Below are 16,913 nucleotides of genomic sequence, written 5' to 3'. Positions count from 1 at the left end.
ATATAGACCTTAGTGGTCCCCTAATACTGTATCTGAAGTCTCTTTATATAGACCTTAGTGGTCCCCTAATACTGTATCTGAAGTCTCTTTTATATAGACCTTAGTGGTCCCCTAATACTGTATCTGAAGTCTCTTTTATATAGACCTTAGTGGTCCTCTAATACTGTATCTGAAGTCCCATCTGAGCTTTCATTTTCTCAAAGTCAGAGCAGGATACCCAGGGCTCGGTTTACACCTATCACCATTTCTAGCCACTGGGGGACCATAGGCAGGCTGGGGGAACTCATATTAATGTTAAAAAACCTCATAAAGTGACATTTTCATGCCATGGGACCTTTTAAAATACTGACAGGAAGACCCTATAACAACCGCCTCGCTCTGCATTATCCCTTACCTGCTGTTCTGTATGATTTACGTGCATACAATGTACCTTTTCTTGCAATAAAGAATTTCAAATGTCTACAACAGGATTCTTTGGGTGATATTTTGTCCAGATAGCTTCTCTAGCTGAACTGAAAACAATAAACACTTCATTTTTGGGTGGTGTTGCATACGTAAAAGGATTAGAGACACGTGAAAAATGAAAAAAGTCTGACTTTCAGAAGTTTAAAAAAAAGGACTTTAAAGTTTTAACTCTGAATTCTGACAAAAAAGCCAGAATTTAAACTCAAGAACTCAAATTCATTTCTCACATTAGCCCAAATCCTCTTCCATAAACACATTGCTTGACATAGTTAATGAAATAATAGAACCAAAATCCTATTAGTACCGTTTTATATTAGGCTACTTCCTTTCTGTTTAGTAACCTACGTTTAGGAGAGCGGGGTGTCTTGTCACACCCTCAATTTCTCGGTATCAGTACTTCACAATCAGTCGTTTTCCATATCAAATTAAAGATTAAAGAATAGATCCTTGTGCACAGTTGTATAATCTTTTGAATTTTTTCATCTCACTTTAATATGTGGTTATAAATAGTTAAGTAGAGAATGTGCATTTGTGACAAGTTGCCCCATCACCGGGGTAGTTGTACAGTTGTCACTTCTTTTATTTATGACATTATTTTTTTGTTTGTTATACAAAAGAACATGAACTGTAACCCTACATCCTGTCCTCTGCACATCCATCTACATTTTTGTACATAATCCTGCACTAACCACACAGCCTCTTTTTTCCTGAATGTTAAATAGGTGTGTGTGTATTTATTTTTATATATATGTATGTGTATATATATGTATATGTGTGTGTATATATATATGTGTGTGTGTATTTATATATAAATATATATATATATATAATATGTGTATATATATATATGTGTGTGTATTTATATATATATATATATATATATATATATATATATATATGTATGTATGTGTGTATATGTATATGTATGTGTGTATATGTATATGTATGTGTATATATGTATATGTATGTGTGTATATAATATATATATATATATATATATATATATATATATATATATATATATATATATATATAATGTATGTGTGTATATATATATATATGTATGTGTATATATGTATGTGTATATATATATATATGTGTGTATATATATACACACATACATATATATATATATATATATGTGTATGTGTATATATATATATATGTATATGTGTGTATATATATATGTGTGTGTGTATTTATATATAAATATATATATATAATATGTGTATATATATATGTGTGTGTGTATTTATATATATATATATATATATGTGTGTATTTATATATATATATATATATATATATATGTGTGTGTGTGTGTATATGTGTGTGTGTATGTATTTATATATATATATGTGTGTGTGTGTGTGTGTAAGTATGTATATGTGCGTGTATATGTGTGTATGTATGTATATACTGTATGTGTGTCTGTGTGTAAGTATGTATATTTGTGTGTGTGTGTGTGTGTGTAAGTATGTATATGTGTGTGTGTGTGTATATATTTGTGTTTGTGTGTGTGTAAGTTTGTGTGTGTGTGTGTGTGTAAGTATGTATATGTGTGTGTGTGTGTGTAAGTATGTATACATGTGCGTGTGTGTGTGTAAGTATATGTGTGTGTGTGTGTGTGTGTGTGTGTGTGTGTAAGTATGTATATGTGTGTGTGTGTGTGTGCATGCGTGTTTGTGTATTTATGTGTGTGTGTGTATGTATGTATATGTGTGTAAGTATGTATATGTGTGTGTGTGTTATTTGGTTCTATATTTATTGTTGTTTTTATAATATTGTTTTTATGTATGTACCATCAACCAAAGCAAATCCCTAATAAGTGCTACTTAACTGGCAATAAATCCATTTCTTTCTGAAGTATAAAAGGTTTCTGCAGTTCTAATTGAAGTATTTTGAAGTATTTTGCAGGACTCTTTATAGATTTATTTTCCAGCTTTACCTGTCTCACTGCACTGACCTTCATGTCGGGGTTGTGTGCTGCCATAGTCGGTCTTTCATTTATAACGTGGCCCTATATTAACAGGCTTCCCTTTTACCTTTCTTCCCTCTTTATTTCCTTCATTGTGTTTCCTACAAAAAGATGTTTTTTCATCATATTGTCAAATATCACAATTTCCCCCAAAAGCTTTAGTACGGGACTCAAAATTCACATTTTCTCTCCTCCATTCTGTGCAAAAATAATATAATTGAAAATAATTGCTTATCAAAGTTTTATTACATGAATAATGCAGTTAAGTTTGTTTTTTTAGTCTTACAGGGACAATGTCAAGAGCAAAATTACTTCAGACCCAACAACATATTCCTCCAAAGCAAGACTCTAGCTAGACTGGTTTCAACAATTTTTCAGCTTTCGCAATCATGGACGTCAAATAGACGCGACTTAGGGCGTGTTTTCGTCGACTGGTACTGCGCATGCGCAATGACAGGAGTCCTTGGCTGATCGGCCTGTTGTAGGTTACAGATCCGGTAAGGGGACACAGACAAAATGCAGAGCTGGACGCAGTTATACCGCTCCCTGGCCACGGTAAGGACGGATATTATTAATATACTAGCCAGCATATGTTGTCAGGAGCTGCATCTAACTGGGCCCACTGGGATGTTATTCCTGGGGAAACTGGTAGTTTTAGACTTGTGGCCCGGGCCTGGCTAGCATGTTAGCTAACAGCTCCGGAGAACTCGTAGGGAGAGAACGTAACGCCAGACTTCACTGGAAAAAAGTGCGATTCTAAGTTGTTGTGGTTTTTGGCGAAATAAATATATCCTTTGATATGTAGTTAATACATTGTCTAATTTATTAACTTATCCTTGTTAATTCGGCGCGAAAAAGTTTTTAAAAAAACCCCCACATTTAAATAAAATTACGACTTTTGTTGTTGGATATTGGTACACATCATGGAAAAGGGTAACCTTAACGTAAGTCAAGTTTGTTACTTCGTCTCTAAATTGTTAACTTTTTGAGTTAATTTGAGCGTTGCGGGATATTTTTGAATGCTAAGTTTAATGGTTTCTTATAACGCTTGACGCAATATATGTAACGTTAACTTAACTCGTTAATCGACGTTACAGTTGACAGCTCTCCCTACGATGCATGTTAGCATGCTAAGCTAGTTAGCAGTGGTTAGCTAATGCTAACTCTGAGTGAGCTTATGTCAGAGGCTCAGCCACTCATGGCCGTGTCGTCTCACAGATTCATGAGCCAAATAGCACATTACTCTCTCTTTGGAGAAGTGTATTCACGATTATGGTCTTTATATCACATATTTAAACATGTTTGCTTGGCAACTAGCCAGCGCGTTAGCAGCCTGCGTAGCTGGAAAGGCTAATGACGAGTTTCAGGTTTGATGCGCAGCTCTGACAGATGAAAGGGCTAACAGCTGAGAGCTAACAGTTGCTATAGATACCGTGCATTCAGTCCTCGGTTGGAAACAGACTCTGGTCGTTAAAATTTTTTTATTTTCTGGTTAAATCCCCAAAAAGACACAACGGCCACTTTCACTGTTTCAGCAGCCAACTTCACTCGTCCTTGTTGAGTCCATCTTTCATCTCTTCTCATTTGTCCCCCATCATCCCTCTCTTTCCTCCCTTTACTTCCCTATCTTTCTTACCGTCTTCTGTAAACAAAGTAACATGCCAGTTTCCCTAAATCTAACCCTGACTTTAGCTCCCCTTTTTAAATTTAACCTGTTTACATTTCTGGTATTGTGTACATTTTGTTTTTTTTTCCACTTGTTAATAATCTTTATTGTTTATACATTCATTAGTTGCACTCTTTCCCATTTTGTACTGCCACAGCTGCACAACAACTTAGTTCTTTACTGTGGTTTTCTACAAACAGAACAAGGAAATTACATTGAAGGAAATTCCCAAAACAATTACTAAGCAGGCTATTGTCGAGTCAGAGTTCCTCTGGATAATACTTTCATTACATTACATGTCATTTAGCTGACGCTTTTATCCAAAAGCGACTTACAATTGCTATATGTGCTATATATGCTAAATGTCAGAGGTCGCACGCCTCTGGAGCAACTCAGGGACACGTTGGTTGATGTATCGCAGTGGGAACTGAACCCAGATCTTCCACACCGAAGGCATGTGTCTGACTTTTGAAGAGACTGAAAGTCAAAACGAATGACTAAAAAGCAACAAAACTTTGCAAAAACCTACAAATGTTTAAAAAAAATAGTCTGAGAAAGCAACAAAAATGACCAAAAAATAATAGTGAAAGATATTTGACTATATGTATTAATAGGGCTGCCACCTCTTAGTCGATTAGTCGACTAATCGGTCGTTTTGGTCTTAGTCGACTAAGATTTCTTTAGTTGATGACGCATTTTTTATGCTTATTCATGCTTAATTACTCATTTCCAAGAAACTTATGAGCACATTTCTGGTAAACACAAGATTTAAAGCTGCCGGTTTACGCCACTGTGGTAAGGGACCTGGATAACGAACGGCACAGGGAAGGTTGGGAACCTCCGTTGCCTTGGATGGTTGTGTGGTTGACGGTCTTGTCTTGTTTTGGTTTGCCTCACAGCGGAGCCACCACCTGCCCTGCAAGCTGCACGGAGCTACAGCGCTGTCCGTCAGAACCTACGCCGACAAAGCAGCAAGTAAGACGACTTTCAAAACTTAAAAACAGTTATAGCCCTATATGGCAAAAAACACCATAGAGCTATATGGCACTAATTATGCTAAGAATGAAATGTGACAAATGCTAAATTTGACTTAAAACAAACCTCACGGATATCTGTCTATCTGTCTATCTGTCTATCTGTCTATCTGTCTGTCTGTCTGTCTATCTGTCTGTCTATCTGTCTGTCTGTCTGTCTGTCTGTCTGTCTGTCACCAACAAAACGTACAGCTAAAGACCGTGCAAAACATTACAGACCGTCCTGCCAACCTGTAAACATTTTAACATCAATGTACTGTAACGTTTTTCCACTCTAAAGTCGCTGAAGTGGCTGCAGTTTAGATCCTGTCGGGTCTCTGCAGCGGGCGGGGCTGCTCAGTTCTCCCCGCGACTGACGCGCACACAAACACACACACAAACACACACTGTGGATGCAGGAAAAAAACGGAGATGAGACGTATACAGGAGGACCTGACAGCTACGCTCGTTATTTTAAGTGCAATAAGTCCAATAAGTACTTTATCAAACCGTATGACTGTGTGTCCCAGCCCAGGCCAGGATAGGAAATTTACTAACAATGTAAACTGTTTTTATGTTTAACGTATTCTGACTTATTCAAAAGACGGAGCTTTAAGAGTTCCTCTTTTTCTTTTTAAAGGATACATTTTTGTAAGAGCTACACTGAAGTTGGCAGTTTGATAAATGCAAGTTATTTCAATTGATGTTCTGTAATATTTCAATCTTCATGTGCTAAAAAGGCACATAAGTTCCTGTAGATGGCAATACACATTCTCCTTTTTTTGCCAAATAAATGAAAAGCATGTTGAAATCATCAATGTCTAACCTCTCGCTGTATCAAAATCTCACCTAGCTTTCCTCAGAGATGTTCCCAATAATGTGCTTAAAGTCAAGTCAAATTCACTTTGTGCATGATTACATGATATAACTATATACTTATTTAATAATGTATCCTACATTGTGGATAATTAAGCTATATATCATATGCTGAAGTATATTTCAGGAGTGTTAAAGATTAAAAGAATAAATAACGAGATCCGAAAACCGTGACCCTAAAACCGTGATACGAACCGAACCGTGGGTTTTGTGAACGATGGATGGATGGATGGATGGAACTAAACGTTAGATCGACTCTTAGGACACCTGAGGTCTCTCCTGTGTCTCTGTGGTCGGAGCTGCTGTTGTAAACTCGTGCTGAAAGTGTCTCTGTTTCCTCTCTGTAGTCGATGCAGACGTCACGGTGGTGGGCTCCGGTCCGGGCGGCTACGTCGCTGCCATCAAAGCCGCACAGCTCGGCTTCAAGGTAAGCTGCCTTCAGCAACGAAAACCAACACATGGGGGAGGTCTGCTTTTGCCAGAATTAGATGAGAAACGTCATCACATTGAAAAAATACTATTTCAATAGTTCAAAAACTGTCTCTGCGCCTGCTTGACAGTTTGTTTTTTACAAGTATTTTAATGTTTTAGAGAAGGTACAATATACAGTGCAATATTACATTGTCAATTATAACAAGACATCTTTCTATTAACCCCATCCCACCCACGACAAACCCTTGTGCCGAGGAAAGGAGGACAGATAAAGAAACAAAGAAACACCATTCTTCTATTACTCATGACAGCAGATAGTGTAATTATTGTGCTTTACAATTCTTAGCAGTTATTAAGAGAGAAAATTGGGACCCTTTACTGGCTTACTTTGAAAGACATTCTACACTAGGTCTTTCAAAGTAAGCCAGTAAAGGGTCCCAATTTTTGTAGAATTTTCTGGTTGATCCTCTGAGAGAGTATTTGATTTTTTTCTATATATATTTATATATATCTTATAATTGGGCAGCTTAACATCTGGTGTGTATCTCTTTCTGGAAAAACTTCACCTGGCCCATTTATTCTCTTCATCCCAGCTGATGGAAAAACCTTTTTTCACATTATGTTTTAATTATGTAAATAATGCAGGTCTTCTCACATCTCTGTTTTCCTTCGACAGACAGTGTGTGTTGAGAAAAATGCATCGCTGGGTGGGACCTGTCTGAACGTCGGCTGCATCCCCTCCAAGGTAAATATGAGAGAGAGAGAGAGAGAGAGAGAGAGAGAGAGAGAGAGAGAGAGAGAGAGAGAGAGAGAGAGAGAGAGAATCAGGAGAAGTTAACCCTCTCCTTGATTATGGAGAAGGAGAACAATGAAATGAGTCGGGGGGGAAATGCAACGCTACTAAGCCACAGGCGAGATACTTGTGACGTGTAGTTACATTTTTGGAGAGGTGAACGTCGGGCTACTTGCGTTCGTAGCCGCGGCGTAGATTTTACGCAGAGGCATAAATCACGCTTTAGTCTTTTATGTCTGTAGGATTTATCCAATAGTTAAAACGGCAAGATATCCTGTAAAGCATTTTATATAGTCTGAGTTCACAAAGCTGCAGAGTTGTGCACACACACATAGTTGAACATAAGAAATATGATGTGAAAACAACTTTCCTCCGGCTGTGTTAATGGATGTTTTGTGTCTGCAGGCTCTGCTGAACAACTCCTACTTGTACCACATGGCTCATGGCAAGGACTTTGAAAGCAGAGGCATCGAAAGTAAGAAACTTCTCCGGACTTTAAAGGGACGTTTTGTGTAGCTCAGTGCGTCAGCTCATGCTACATTTAAGTTCTGTGATCTCTGTGCACACGAGTGTTTTTAGCTCTAGTAGAAGAACTAATCTCCATTTAAACTAACACGCCCAAACCAAAATATCTCATCAACATTCTGGTATACTGGACATAAACAGGAGGCAGCATGTAGGTCTATACTCCGCCCGTTGCTGATAGTTGCCGTGGTAACGTTAGTAGCTTTAGTCTCGGAGAATGACACGTCGGGATTGATAAGACCCAATCAGGAGGAGAAACGGTGGCGTGAGTGTCGGTGTTGCCAAAGGTCTCCGGTTGCGGCCGTTGAGACTGCAACACAACCCTGCAGTATCCAAAACGGGGAGCGAGAGGGGGAAATGCCAGAGCAGGGGGAACGAGAGGGGGGAACGCCAGAGCAGGGGGAATGAGAGGGGGGAACGCCAGAGCAGGGGGAATGAGAGGGGGGAACGCCAGAGCAGGGGGAACGCCAGAGCAGGGGGAACGCCAGAGCAGGGGGAATGAGAGGGGGAAACGCCAGAGCAGGGGGAACGAGAGGGGGAAACGCCAGAGCAGGGGGAACGAGAGGGGGAAACGCCAGAGCAGGGGGAACGAGAGGGGGAAACGCCAGAGCAGGGGGAACGAGAGGGGGAAACGCCAGAGCAGGGGGAACGAGAGGGGGAAACGCCAGAGCAGGGGGAACGAGAGGGGGAACGCCAGAGCAGGGGGAACGAGAGGGGGAAACGCCAGAGCAGGGGGAACGAGAGGGGGAAACGCCAGAGCAGGGGGAACGAGAGGGGGAAACGCCAGAGCAGGGGGAACGAGAGGGGGAAACACCAGAGCAGGGGGAACGAGAGGGGGAAACGCCAGAGCAGGGGGAACGAGAGGGGGGAACGCCAGAGCAGGGGGAACGAGAGGGGGGAACGTCAGAGCATGGGGAATGAGGGGGGGAAACGCCAGAGCAGGGGGAATGAGAGGGAGAAAAGTAGCAGAAGATATTCATTTTTAAAAAATTTTTTTTTTTTAACCAAAACGTAGCGATGTAAATGTAGCCTGAGACACTGACGAGGGCGTCCGACTGACAACCTCTACATTCGTGTATAAAATGACGGTAAAAGGGTGAAAAATGTCCGCTGATCGGAGCGTGTCTCTCAGTTTCAGGCCTGTCGTTGAACCTTGAGAAGATGATGGCTCAGAAGAGCGGAGCGGTCAAAGCACTGACCGGAGGAATCGCACATCTATTCAAACAGAACAAAGTCAGCCCTCATTTACTCTCTCGTCTCCTTTTTTAATTTATCAGTTGTTCACTCAACGTCTTATTAAGACTCTGACCTGCTGATCACCCCCCCCCCCCCCCTCAGGTGACCCACGTCAGCGGTTTCGGGAGGGTGACGGGTAAGAACCAGGTGACGGCCGTAGCAGACGACGGCAGCGAGCAGGTCATCAACACCAAGAACATCCTCATCGCCACCGGCTCCGAGGTCACCCCCTTCCCCGGGATCCCGGTACGGCTCTGTTTGAATCCTTACAGCCAAAGTCAAAAGCACTGACATAGAGGTGTGAATCTTCACCGATCTCCCGATTCGATACGATTATCATGTCTTCGATTCGATATCTCGATGCATCAGGATGCATCAAATACATTTTTCTATTAAAGCCATATAGGATGTTTAATTCATAGCTTTTCAAGCTTCAAAAACCAAACATTCTGCAGTGCTCTGATACTAAATACATCGGATACATAAAACTACAGCGCTGAAACGCGATTTTTGCGATTGCATAATTCAATGCATTATCAGCCAAAGTCTGCATATATATGCGGGGGCCGCATTTTTTCAAATACGCCGCACTTTCGCCGCATAAATTGCTGATTTCCGCGCAAAATATGCGGGGCTTGCATGATTTCATAATCCCCGCATTTTCGTTGTAAAAAGTCACATATATCTTAGCAGAAGGTTGAAAAATGTTGTTTACTTCACACAAGAGCAGCATAACGGCACGTTATGAAGTGACGTTATGAAGTGACGTTATGAAGTGACGTAATTACGCGACGTGAACATCATCGAAAAGCTGCAAACCCCGCGATGAAGCCACGATGAAACCGCAGTTTTTCCAAGTTCCCGCAATTTCATCGCATAAAATTGCATAAATATCCCGCATATTCCATCGCATTTTTTAAGAAAACGTGCCGCATAATCAAGGATTTTTTGCCCGCAACGATCACAGAAAAAAACTCCACGTCAAGTAAAAGTCCTGCATTCAAAAAGTGTTCTGTCGGTTGTTTCTGCATTAATATTCCTGCTGTGTATGTGGCATTTCACTGCTGTAGATGTTTAAGGTTGTGCTCCTTTTATATTCTCTGGGTAGTTTAATCTACAGCAATGCATCATATTCTATAAGATCATCATGTTTGTAGCGTCGCTGTCCTGTGAGAACTATGTCTCTTATAAAGTTTAAAAACTTTTCACGGTGTCAGAAAAACAGCCCTGTTTTCAGCTTTGTGACGATGCATTTTCCAGCTGAGCCGAGAGGCTTTTTAGAGACTTTATTTAGCTTTTTAAGAAGGAGGAGGAGGAGGATTTAGAGGGGGGGTGAACACATAAAGGAACACTTCATCCTTCAGTTTCTCCCAAACAGATTCAAGTTAAATATCGTCACCTTCCTAAAATAATGTCACAAAAGTAATATTTTGACTGGTAAAATTGCTTACATCCTCAGTTGAACAGGTTTTTGTTCCATTAACAATCAACTGTATTAATCTCTCACAAAACAGCCCTTCACTTCAACAAAAACTATCCAGTCTCCCTCCTGTGGTCAGAAAGAGCATAACATTTAAATGTGAGCGCTGACATGCACTTTGATGCTAAATGTGCAGAATAGCAGCCAATTATCTTGTTAGCCGGTTTTGTGATCCTAAACTCTAATTGCAAAACTTATATTAAAAGTTCTTAAGATTTAAAAATACACGTGCCAATGCTATGTGGACAATTAAAGAAAATCTCAATCTTACAACATGCAGTGAAATATCACTTCCAACTTTGTTGGAGCAGTTTGTGTTTCAACGTGACAAATCCCCCATGCGCAAAGCCAGCTCCATAAATAAATTGTTTTCCCAGTTTTTCACGGTGTCAGAAAAACAGCCCTGTTTTCAGCTTTGTGACGATGCATTTTCCAGCTGAGCCGAGAGGCTTTTTAGAGACTTTATTTAGCTTTTAAGAAGGAGGAGGAGGAGGATTTAGAGGGGGGGTGAACACATAAAGGACCACTTCATCCTTCAGTTTCTCCCAAACAGATTCAAGTTAAATATCGTCACCTTCCTAAAATAATGTCACAAAAGTAATATTTTGACTGGTAAAATTGCCTACATCCTCAGTTGAACAGGTCATGTGATTCTACACCTTAAGTATAATGGCCTATGTCAAGCGTGTGACTTAGGCTATTCAGTTTTTTTGTGTTTTCTGAAAAACCTGAAAAAATGACTTAGGTCATTATTTTAGGAAGGTGACGATATGTAAAAATTAAGGATTTCCAGATCCGATCACGTGATCGGAAATCGGGCCCGATCACGTGGTTTCAGACTCGATCGGAATCGGACGTTACCTCCCAATCAGGACTGGGATATATATGTGTATATATATTCTCATTATTTTTAACACATCTATAGTTATGCGGTGGCCCAGAGTTAGACCCTTTTGACTCCACACAGAAACAGCAACGAGTGCGGCATGACATCACTTTGTTGCAGAGACGCTATTGGTTAAATGCCGGCAAAGTAGAACACGGAAGCAGCTTGAAGCGAAAAGCGCGAGTATGTCTGCGGTCTGGAGGTATTATAAAGTTGAATTATTATAGAAGTATCAGATCGGGACTCGGTATCGGTAGATACTCAAAATCAAATGACTCGGACTCGAGGGCAAAAAAACCTGATCGGGACATCCCTAGTAAAAATGAAATGTGTCTCTGCGTTAAAACATCTTTACAGTGTTGTATGTTTTCATTTCTTTTTGTAGATCGATGAGGACAGCATTGTGTCGTCAACAGGAGCTCTGTCCCTGAAAAAAGTTCCCGAGGAGATGATTGTGATCGGAGCCGGAGTCATCGGAGTGGAGCTGGTCAGCATCTCCTTATTCTGGTTCAGTGTTGCCGGTTTGTCGTCCAATCAGAGCGTAGAACCCCAAAAGTAGACCAGTTTTTATACAACTCAAAATCACGGGTACAAAAATGAAAGATTTTTAGAAGGAGTTATAAAATGATAAAATAAAGGAATGTTACAGACTCGTATGAAGTGATGCAAGCAAGGGCGTTACTTTGGGTTCAACATTGTGTCGAGAAAATGTTTAAACGCGACAAAAACCTTAAAATGGAACAAGAGAGTTTAAAAAAGCCTAGTTTTGATTATTGGGCAAGTTGTAATCCCCCCAATCCTCCCCCATGAATCACACCTATTTGTTTTTTTTATTATTTATTTGATTGGGACAGTGCATGTTAATGAACAAACGTGGAACACATGCGTGTAAACATGCCGGATTGTAGCCAAGGGCTAATTTCCATCCGTAGTCCCACGGGCTAAGATCACACAGGTCACAAAACATTGCATAATAAAATTTACATCTACAGTAAGTACATCGTTTATCAATAAATTAACAAAAGCCCTATATACAATATTCACACATGACTTAAAAATTCATTCAACTTCAAAAATCCATATACACATTACAAAATAAAGACATTCAAGAAAAGATGCAACATACCCACTAATGTGTGCAACTTTGGTTTGCCCATAGCCATTTTTGGTGCAAGCTTTATCTTTTAGGTGCACTACCTAAGCCGAATGTTACTATAAGACTTTTCTCAGGTCTAATGATTGTAGTTGGACTTCTTTAGCTTTAAGTTTTGTCTTTAAGCTTTTCGAGTAGCGTGACTTATGTCTTATCTGCTCTAGCTTTTCCAACGTTTCAGACACAGATATGGTGATAATAACGCTCCAAAATGATGTGAAAAGAGACGCAAAACTACCACAAAGATACAAAACAACCCCAAAGAAAACTAAAAAGACCAAACGGAGACACAACACGACTCCAGAGAGACGCAAAAGCCCACAAACACATAAAATACATTGGGAAATTGCTTTTGTTTTATTGAAAAACGTCACATTTTCTTGAGGAAGGACGCCTAAACCGCACGCTAAATCCGTGCACCCAAGTCTTCCACAAAGCCAGAGAAAACCCTGATACAGCTGTTAAAACATAAAATATATGACACACTGGTATCAGTATCGGGAAGGAAAAAATGGTATCGGACCATCTCTGTCTTTGGGGCCCTATTTTAATGATCTAAGCGCATGGCGTGAAGCGCCTGGTGCAGCTGCGTTCAGGCCGTGTACGAATCCACTTTTGCTTGTTTAACGGCAGAAAAAAGGGTCGGTGTACAGAATGCACCTGAACACACCTCCCTGTAAGACCAGCACGCCCATGGGCGTAAAGATGGGCGCAGGTGCATTTGCTATTTAAACGATGTGGGCGCTGGACGGGAAATTGACAACTGCGTCGGTCTTAAACTAGCAAAGACACTTGCGTCGGGCTTTGCTTTGCGCTGCGCCGGGTGCAAGTCAGGGCCCAAAGTGTGTGAGTCACAAGTGTTTGTCCTCCCGTCCTGTAGGGGTCAGTGTGGCAGCGTCTGGGCTCTAAAGTCACAGCAGTGGAGTTCCTGGGCCACGTGGGCGGCATGGGCATCGACATGGAGATGTCCAAGACCTTCCAGCGCATCCTGCAGAAGCAGGGATTCAAGTTCAAGCTCGGCACCAAAGTCCTGGGAGCCACCAAGAGGCCCGACGGCAAGATCGACGTGGCGTGAGTAGAAGGCTCCTGTTTGGATTAGTCTGTTTTTCAGGGTTCAAAAGTAGTAAAAAAAAAGTCTTAAAGTTAATAAGGGGCTCGAACAAAAACGTTCGGGAAAAGCAACTGTCAGCGTCAAAAAAGACAAGCAGAACGTTGAAATATAAGAAAAAGTTGCGTAGTCTACGGGAAGACGGCAATCAAATTGTAATCGCAATATCTGGCAGAAAAATGGCGATTAGATTTTTCCTCCCACTGGTTCAGCCCTAGTAGTATATTCTGTATTTGAAATGTAAACGACAGCAGCCGTTTGTGACCTTGTGTGTTTCAGAGTGGAGGCGGCGGCCGGAGGGAAGAACGAGACTCTGACGTGCGACGTGCTGCTCGTCTGTATCGGCCGACGGCCGTTCACGGAGAACCTGGGTCTGGACTCTGTCGGGATCGAGCTGGACAACAGGGGCCGCATCCCCGTCAACAACCGCTTCCAGACCAAAGTACCCAGGTACCACCCGGCTCAGGCCGTCTGTGTATACATTCAATAATAACATCAGTGTTTCCTCTATGTTGATTTGACCGTGGCGGCCGCCCACGGCAACATTTCTGCCCCCCACGGCAACATTTCTGCCCCCCACGGTATCAGAAATAGGGCTGCATTGTTAGAGTGCATGTCGGAGAATTTCGCGGACACGCGCTTCACACCGCGAGCTGGCACGCGCATCGCCTTCGGACCTGCCCCCACTGCTAAAAAAAATCCTAAAGTAAACACTGATAACATATAGCACATGTGTTAAACTCAAGGCCCCTCGCTAATTCTGATCCGGCCCGCATATCAATCTAGGTTCACAATATATTTTGGCCCACCTAGTTGTGCATGGGAAACTGTTTTTCAACTTGGAATTACGCGACACTCAAAGCAGAATTTGGCAAATTTGCCGACTTTGAGACTCAGAAATCCCCCCAGAAGCAGAGAGTTTGCATATTCAGGCTGTGAAAGAGCTTGTTGTGAGTCAGCTGTGTGCTAGCCTACTTAGAAAATGTAATCGTTTTTGCTTGATTTGCTAAATTCTAGGATGGCTTTGGAACTTTTTTGCTCATGTTTTCATGGATTTATGTGGACCAAACTGTAAGTGAGAAGACTGTATGAGACAATCAGATATTTTACTTTTTCGATGAAATAAAAGCATGTCAATAAACTCTACATGTCTGGCCCTTGATGCGATTCTCTCTTTCCAGTGTGGCCCTTAGTGAAATTGAGTTTGACACCCCTGACATATAGGCAGGTCTTCCTTTTTAGGATTTTTTTTAGCAGTGGGGGCAGGTCTGTCCGAACAACAATTAGAGGAACTATAGGACACTTAACAGATGTAATAACAAAATGAATGTTACAAGACATTCTTGATAGGGAAACCAAAACCCAAAGTATAGTATATTATTATATTATACTGACTCACTTCCAGTTTTAATGTTTCCAGTTTGATATCAGGACGATGAGCTGACAGAACTGACAAGTTGAACGTTGTCCAATCAGAACGGACCCACCGCGGTGACGTTTTTGGTGGAGCTGTTGGTTTAATAGTCGACTCAGAAGAAAGCGAACGTTTTGACAATAAACTCCATCAACACAACAGTATGTGGAGTTAAACTGGACTGGTCCAGTAACCTCTGAATAGTTCTACTTGTTGTTAAATTGGACGGGCCCAATAATGTGATTGGCCACTGCAGCGTGACGTGGGGTTGCGTTTCTCCAAAAATTGAGAAACTCAGTTTAGGCTAAACGCACCACCACCATTCAAAACGAATGGAAAGACCTGCGTTCTCGCAGACAGTCTAAACGCAGCCTTAAACTTTCTCCCTCTCCTCCCTCAGTATTTATGCCATCGGTGACGTGGTCGCCGGGCCGATGTTGGCGCACAAGGCCGAGGACGAGGGCATCATCACGGTGGAGGGCATGGCCGGCGGCGCCGTTCACATCGACTATAACTGTGTTCCCTCCGTTATCTACACGCACCCCGAGGTGGCCTGGGTGGGCAAGACAGAGGAGCAGCTCAAAGAGGAGGTGAGAGCTCCTATGTCCATTCACTCTTCATGTAACTATCACCTTTAATCCATGTCCTGACTATTGATTTCCACTGCCATCAGTAGTCACTTCCCATCAAAATATGTCTCTTCCACCCCCCTCTTCTTTTATTGGATGGTTGCAGTTTGGTGTCACCCGTTGGAGTTTTTTTGTGATTGTTGCTGGCAAAAATCCTTGATTATGCGGCACGTTTTCTTAAAAAATTGCGATGGGATATTTATGCAATTTTATGCGATGAAATTGCGGGAACTTGCAAAAATTGCGGGAACTTGCAAAAATTGCGGTTTCATCATGGCTTCCTCGCGGGGTTTGCAGCTTTTTGATGATGTTAACATCGCATAATTACGTCACTTCATAACGTTCCCGTGGCAACAGGGGAAAATGGCTGCTCTTGTGTGAAGTAAACGCAACATTTTTCAACTTTCTGCTAAGATATGTGTGACTTTTTTGCAACGAAAATGCAGCAATTATGAAATCATGCAAGCCCCGCATATTTTGCGCGGAAATCGGCAATTTATGCGGCGAAAGTGCGGCGTATTAGAATAAATTGCGGCCCCCGCATAAATATGCAGACTTTGGCTGATTATGCGTTGAATTATGCGATCACATAATTAAGTTTTTCTGGAGTGACTGAGTTTTAGTGAGGAAGTAGGAAAAAAAACAACTGAACATCCATGAATTTTGTGTGACAAAAAGGAATAAAAAAAAAAAGTCTAAACACTTGTTTTTATTTCCTTTTTGTCACACACATTAGTATATATTTGTGCACATTATAGAAGCAGCCAGAGGGGTATCGCCAATCCTGCTTTGGATTTCAGTAGTTAAAATCGAAAGCTCATTTTTACCGTTTTTTTTGTTTAGTTTTTTTGCTCTGATAAAAGATTTATTAACGATAAATTGATTGACAAAAATTGTTTCAGCAGTGTTTTAACAGTCCGACTCTGCTCCTCTGCTCCCCCCTCAGGGCGTCCCGTACAAAGTCGGCAAGTTCCCCTTCGCAGCCAACAGCCGAGCAAAGACCAACGCCGACACGGACGGCATGGTGAAGATCCTCAGCCACAAGGAGACGGACAGGATGCTGGGAGCTCACATCGTCGGCTCTGTAAGAGAACGTCGCACAACTAACTGTCAATGAGTTTTAATCGGGAATGGGGAATCGTCTCCAGCCACACACACACACACACACACACACACACACACACACACACACACACATACATATACATACACACATACATACATTAACAGACACACACACACACACACATACATACACA

The 16,913-nt window shown here is 41.4% G+C and overlaps 1 protein-coding gene across 1 annotated transcript in view; it reads left to right on the top strand.

Moving 5' to 3' along the window:
- The first annotated feature begins 2,856 nt into the window (after positions 1 to 2,856).
- Positions 2,857 to 16,913, top strand: part of dldh (dihydrolipoamide dehydrogenase) — a 17,539-nt gene continuing 3,482 nt past the window's right edge. Inside the window, exons 1-12 of the mRNA XM_031279850.2 lie at positions 2,857 to 2,998; positions 5,009 to 5,084; positions 6,346 to 6,425; positions 7,107 to 7,175; positions 7,629 to 7,698; positions 8,881 to 8,981; positions 9,087 to 9,230; positions 11,736 to 11,837; positions 13,384 to 13,574; positions 13,891 to 14,061; positions 15,426 to 15,615; positions 16,601 to 16,738. Of these exons, the coding sequence (XP_031135710.1) occupies positions 2,960 to 2,998; positions 5,009 to 5,084; positions 6,346 to 6,425; positions 7,107 to 7,175; positions 7,629 to 7,698; positions 8,881 to 8,981; positions 9,087 to 9,230; positions 11,736 to 11,837; positions 13,384 to 13,574; positions 13,891 to 14,061; positions 15,426 to 15,615; positions 16,601 to 16,738 (1,371 nt within the window). The 5' untranslated portion in view covers positions 2,857 to 2,959. The remainder of the gene's footprint in view (positions 2,999 to 5,008; positions 5,085 to 6,345; positions 6,426 to 7,106; positions 7,176 to 7,628; positions 7,699 to 8,880; positions 8,982 to 9,086; positions 9,231 to 11,735; positions 11,838 to 13,383; positions 13,575 to 13,890; positions 14,062 to 15,425; positions 15,616 to 16,600; positions 16,739 to 16,913) is intronic.

The sequence above is a fragment of the Sander lucioperca genome, chromosome 7 (genome assembly GCF_008315115.2).
Source record: "Sander lucioperca isolate FBNREF2018 chromosome 7, SLUC_FBN_1.2, whole genome shotgun sequence".
NCBI classification, from domain to species: Eukaryota; Metazoa; Chordata; class Actinopteri; order Perciformes; family Percidae; genus Sander; species Sander lucioperca.
This window is presented reverse-complemented; position numbering and strand designations above follow the sequence as displayed.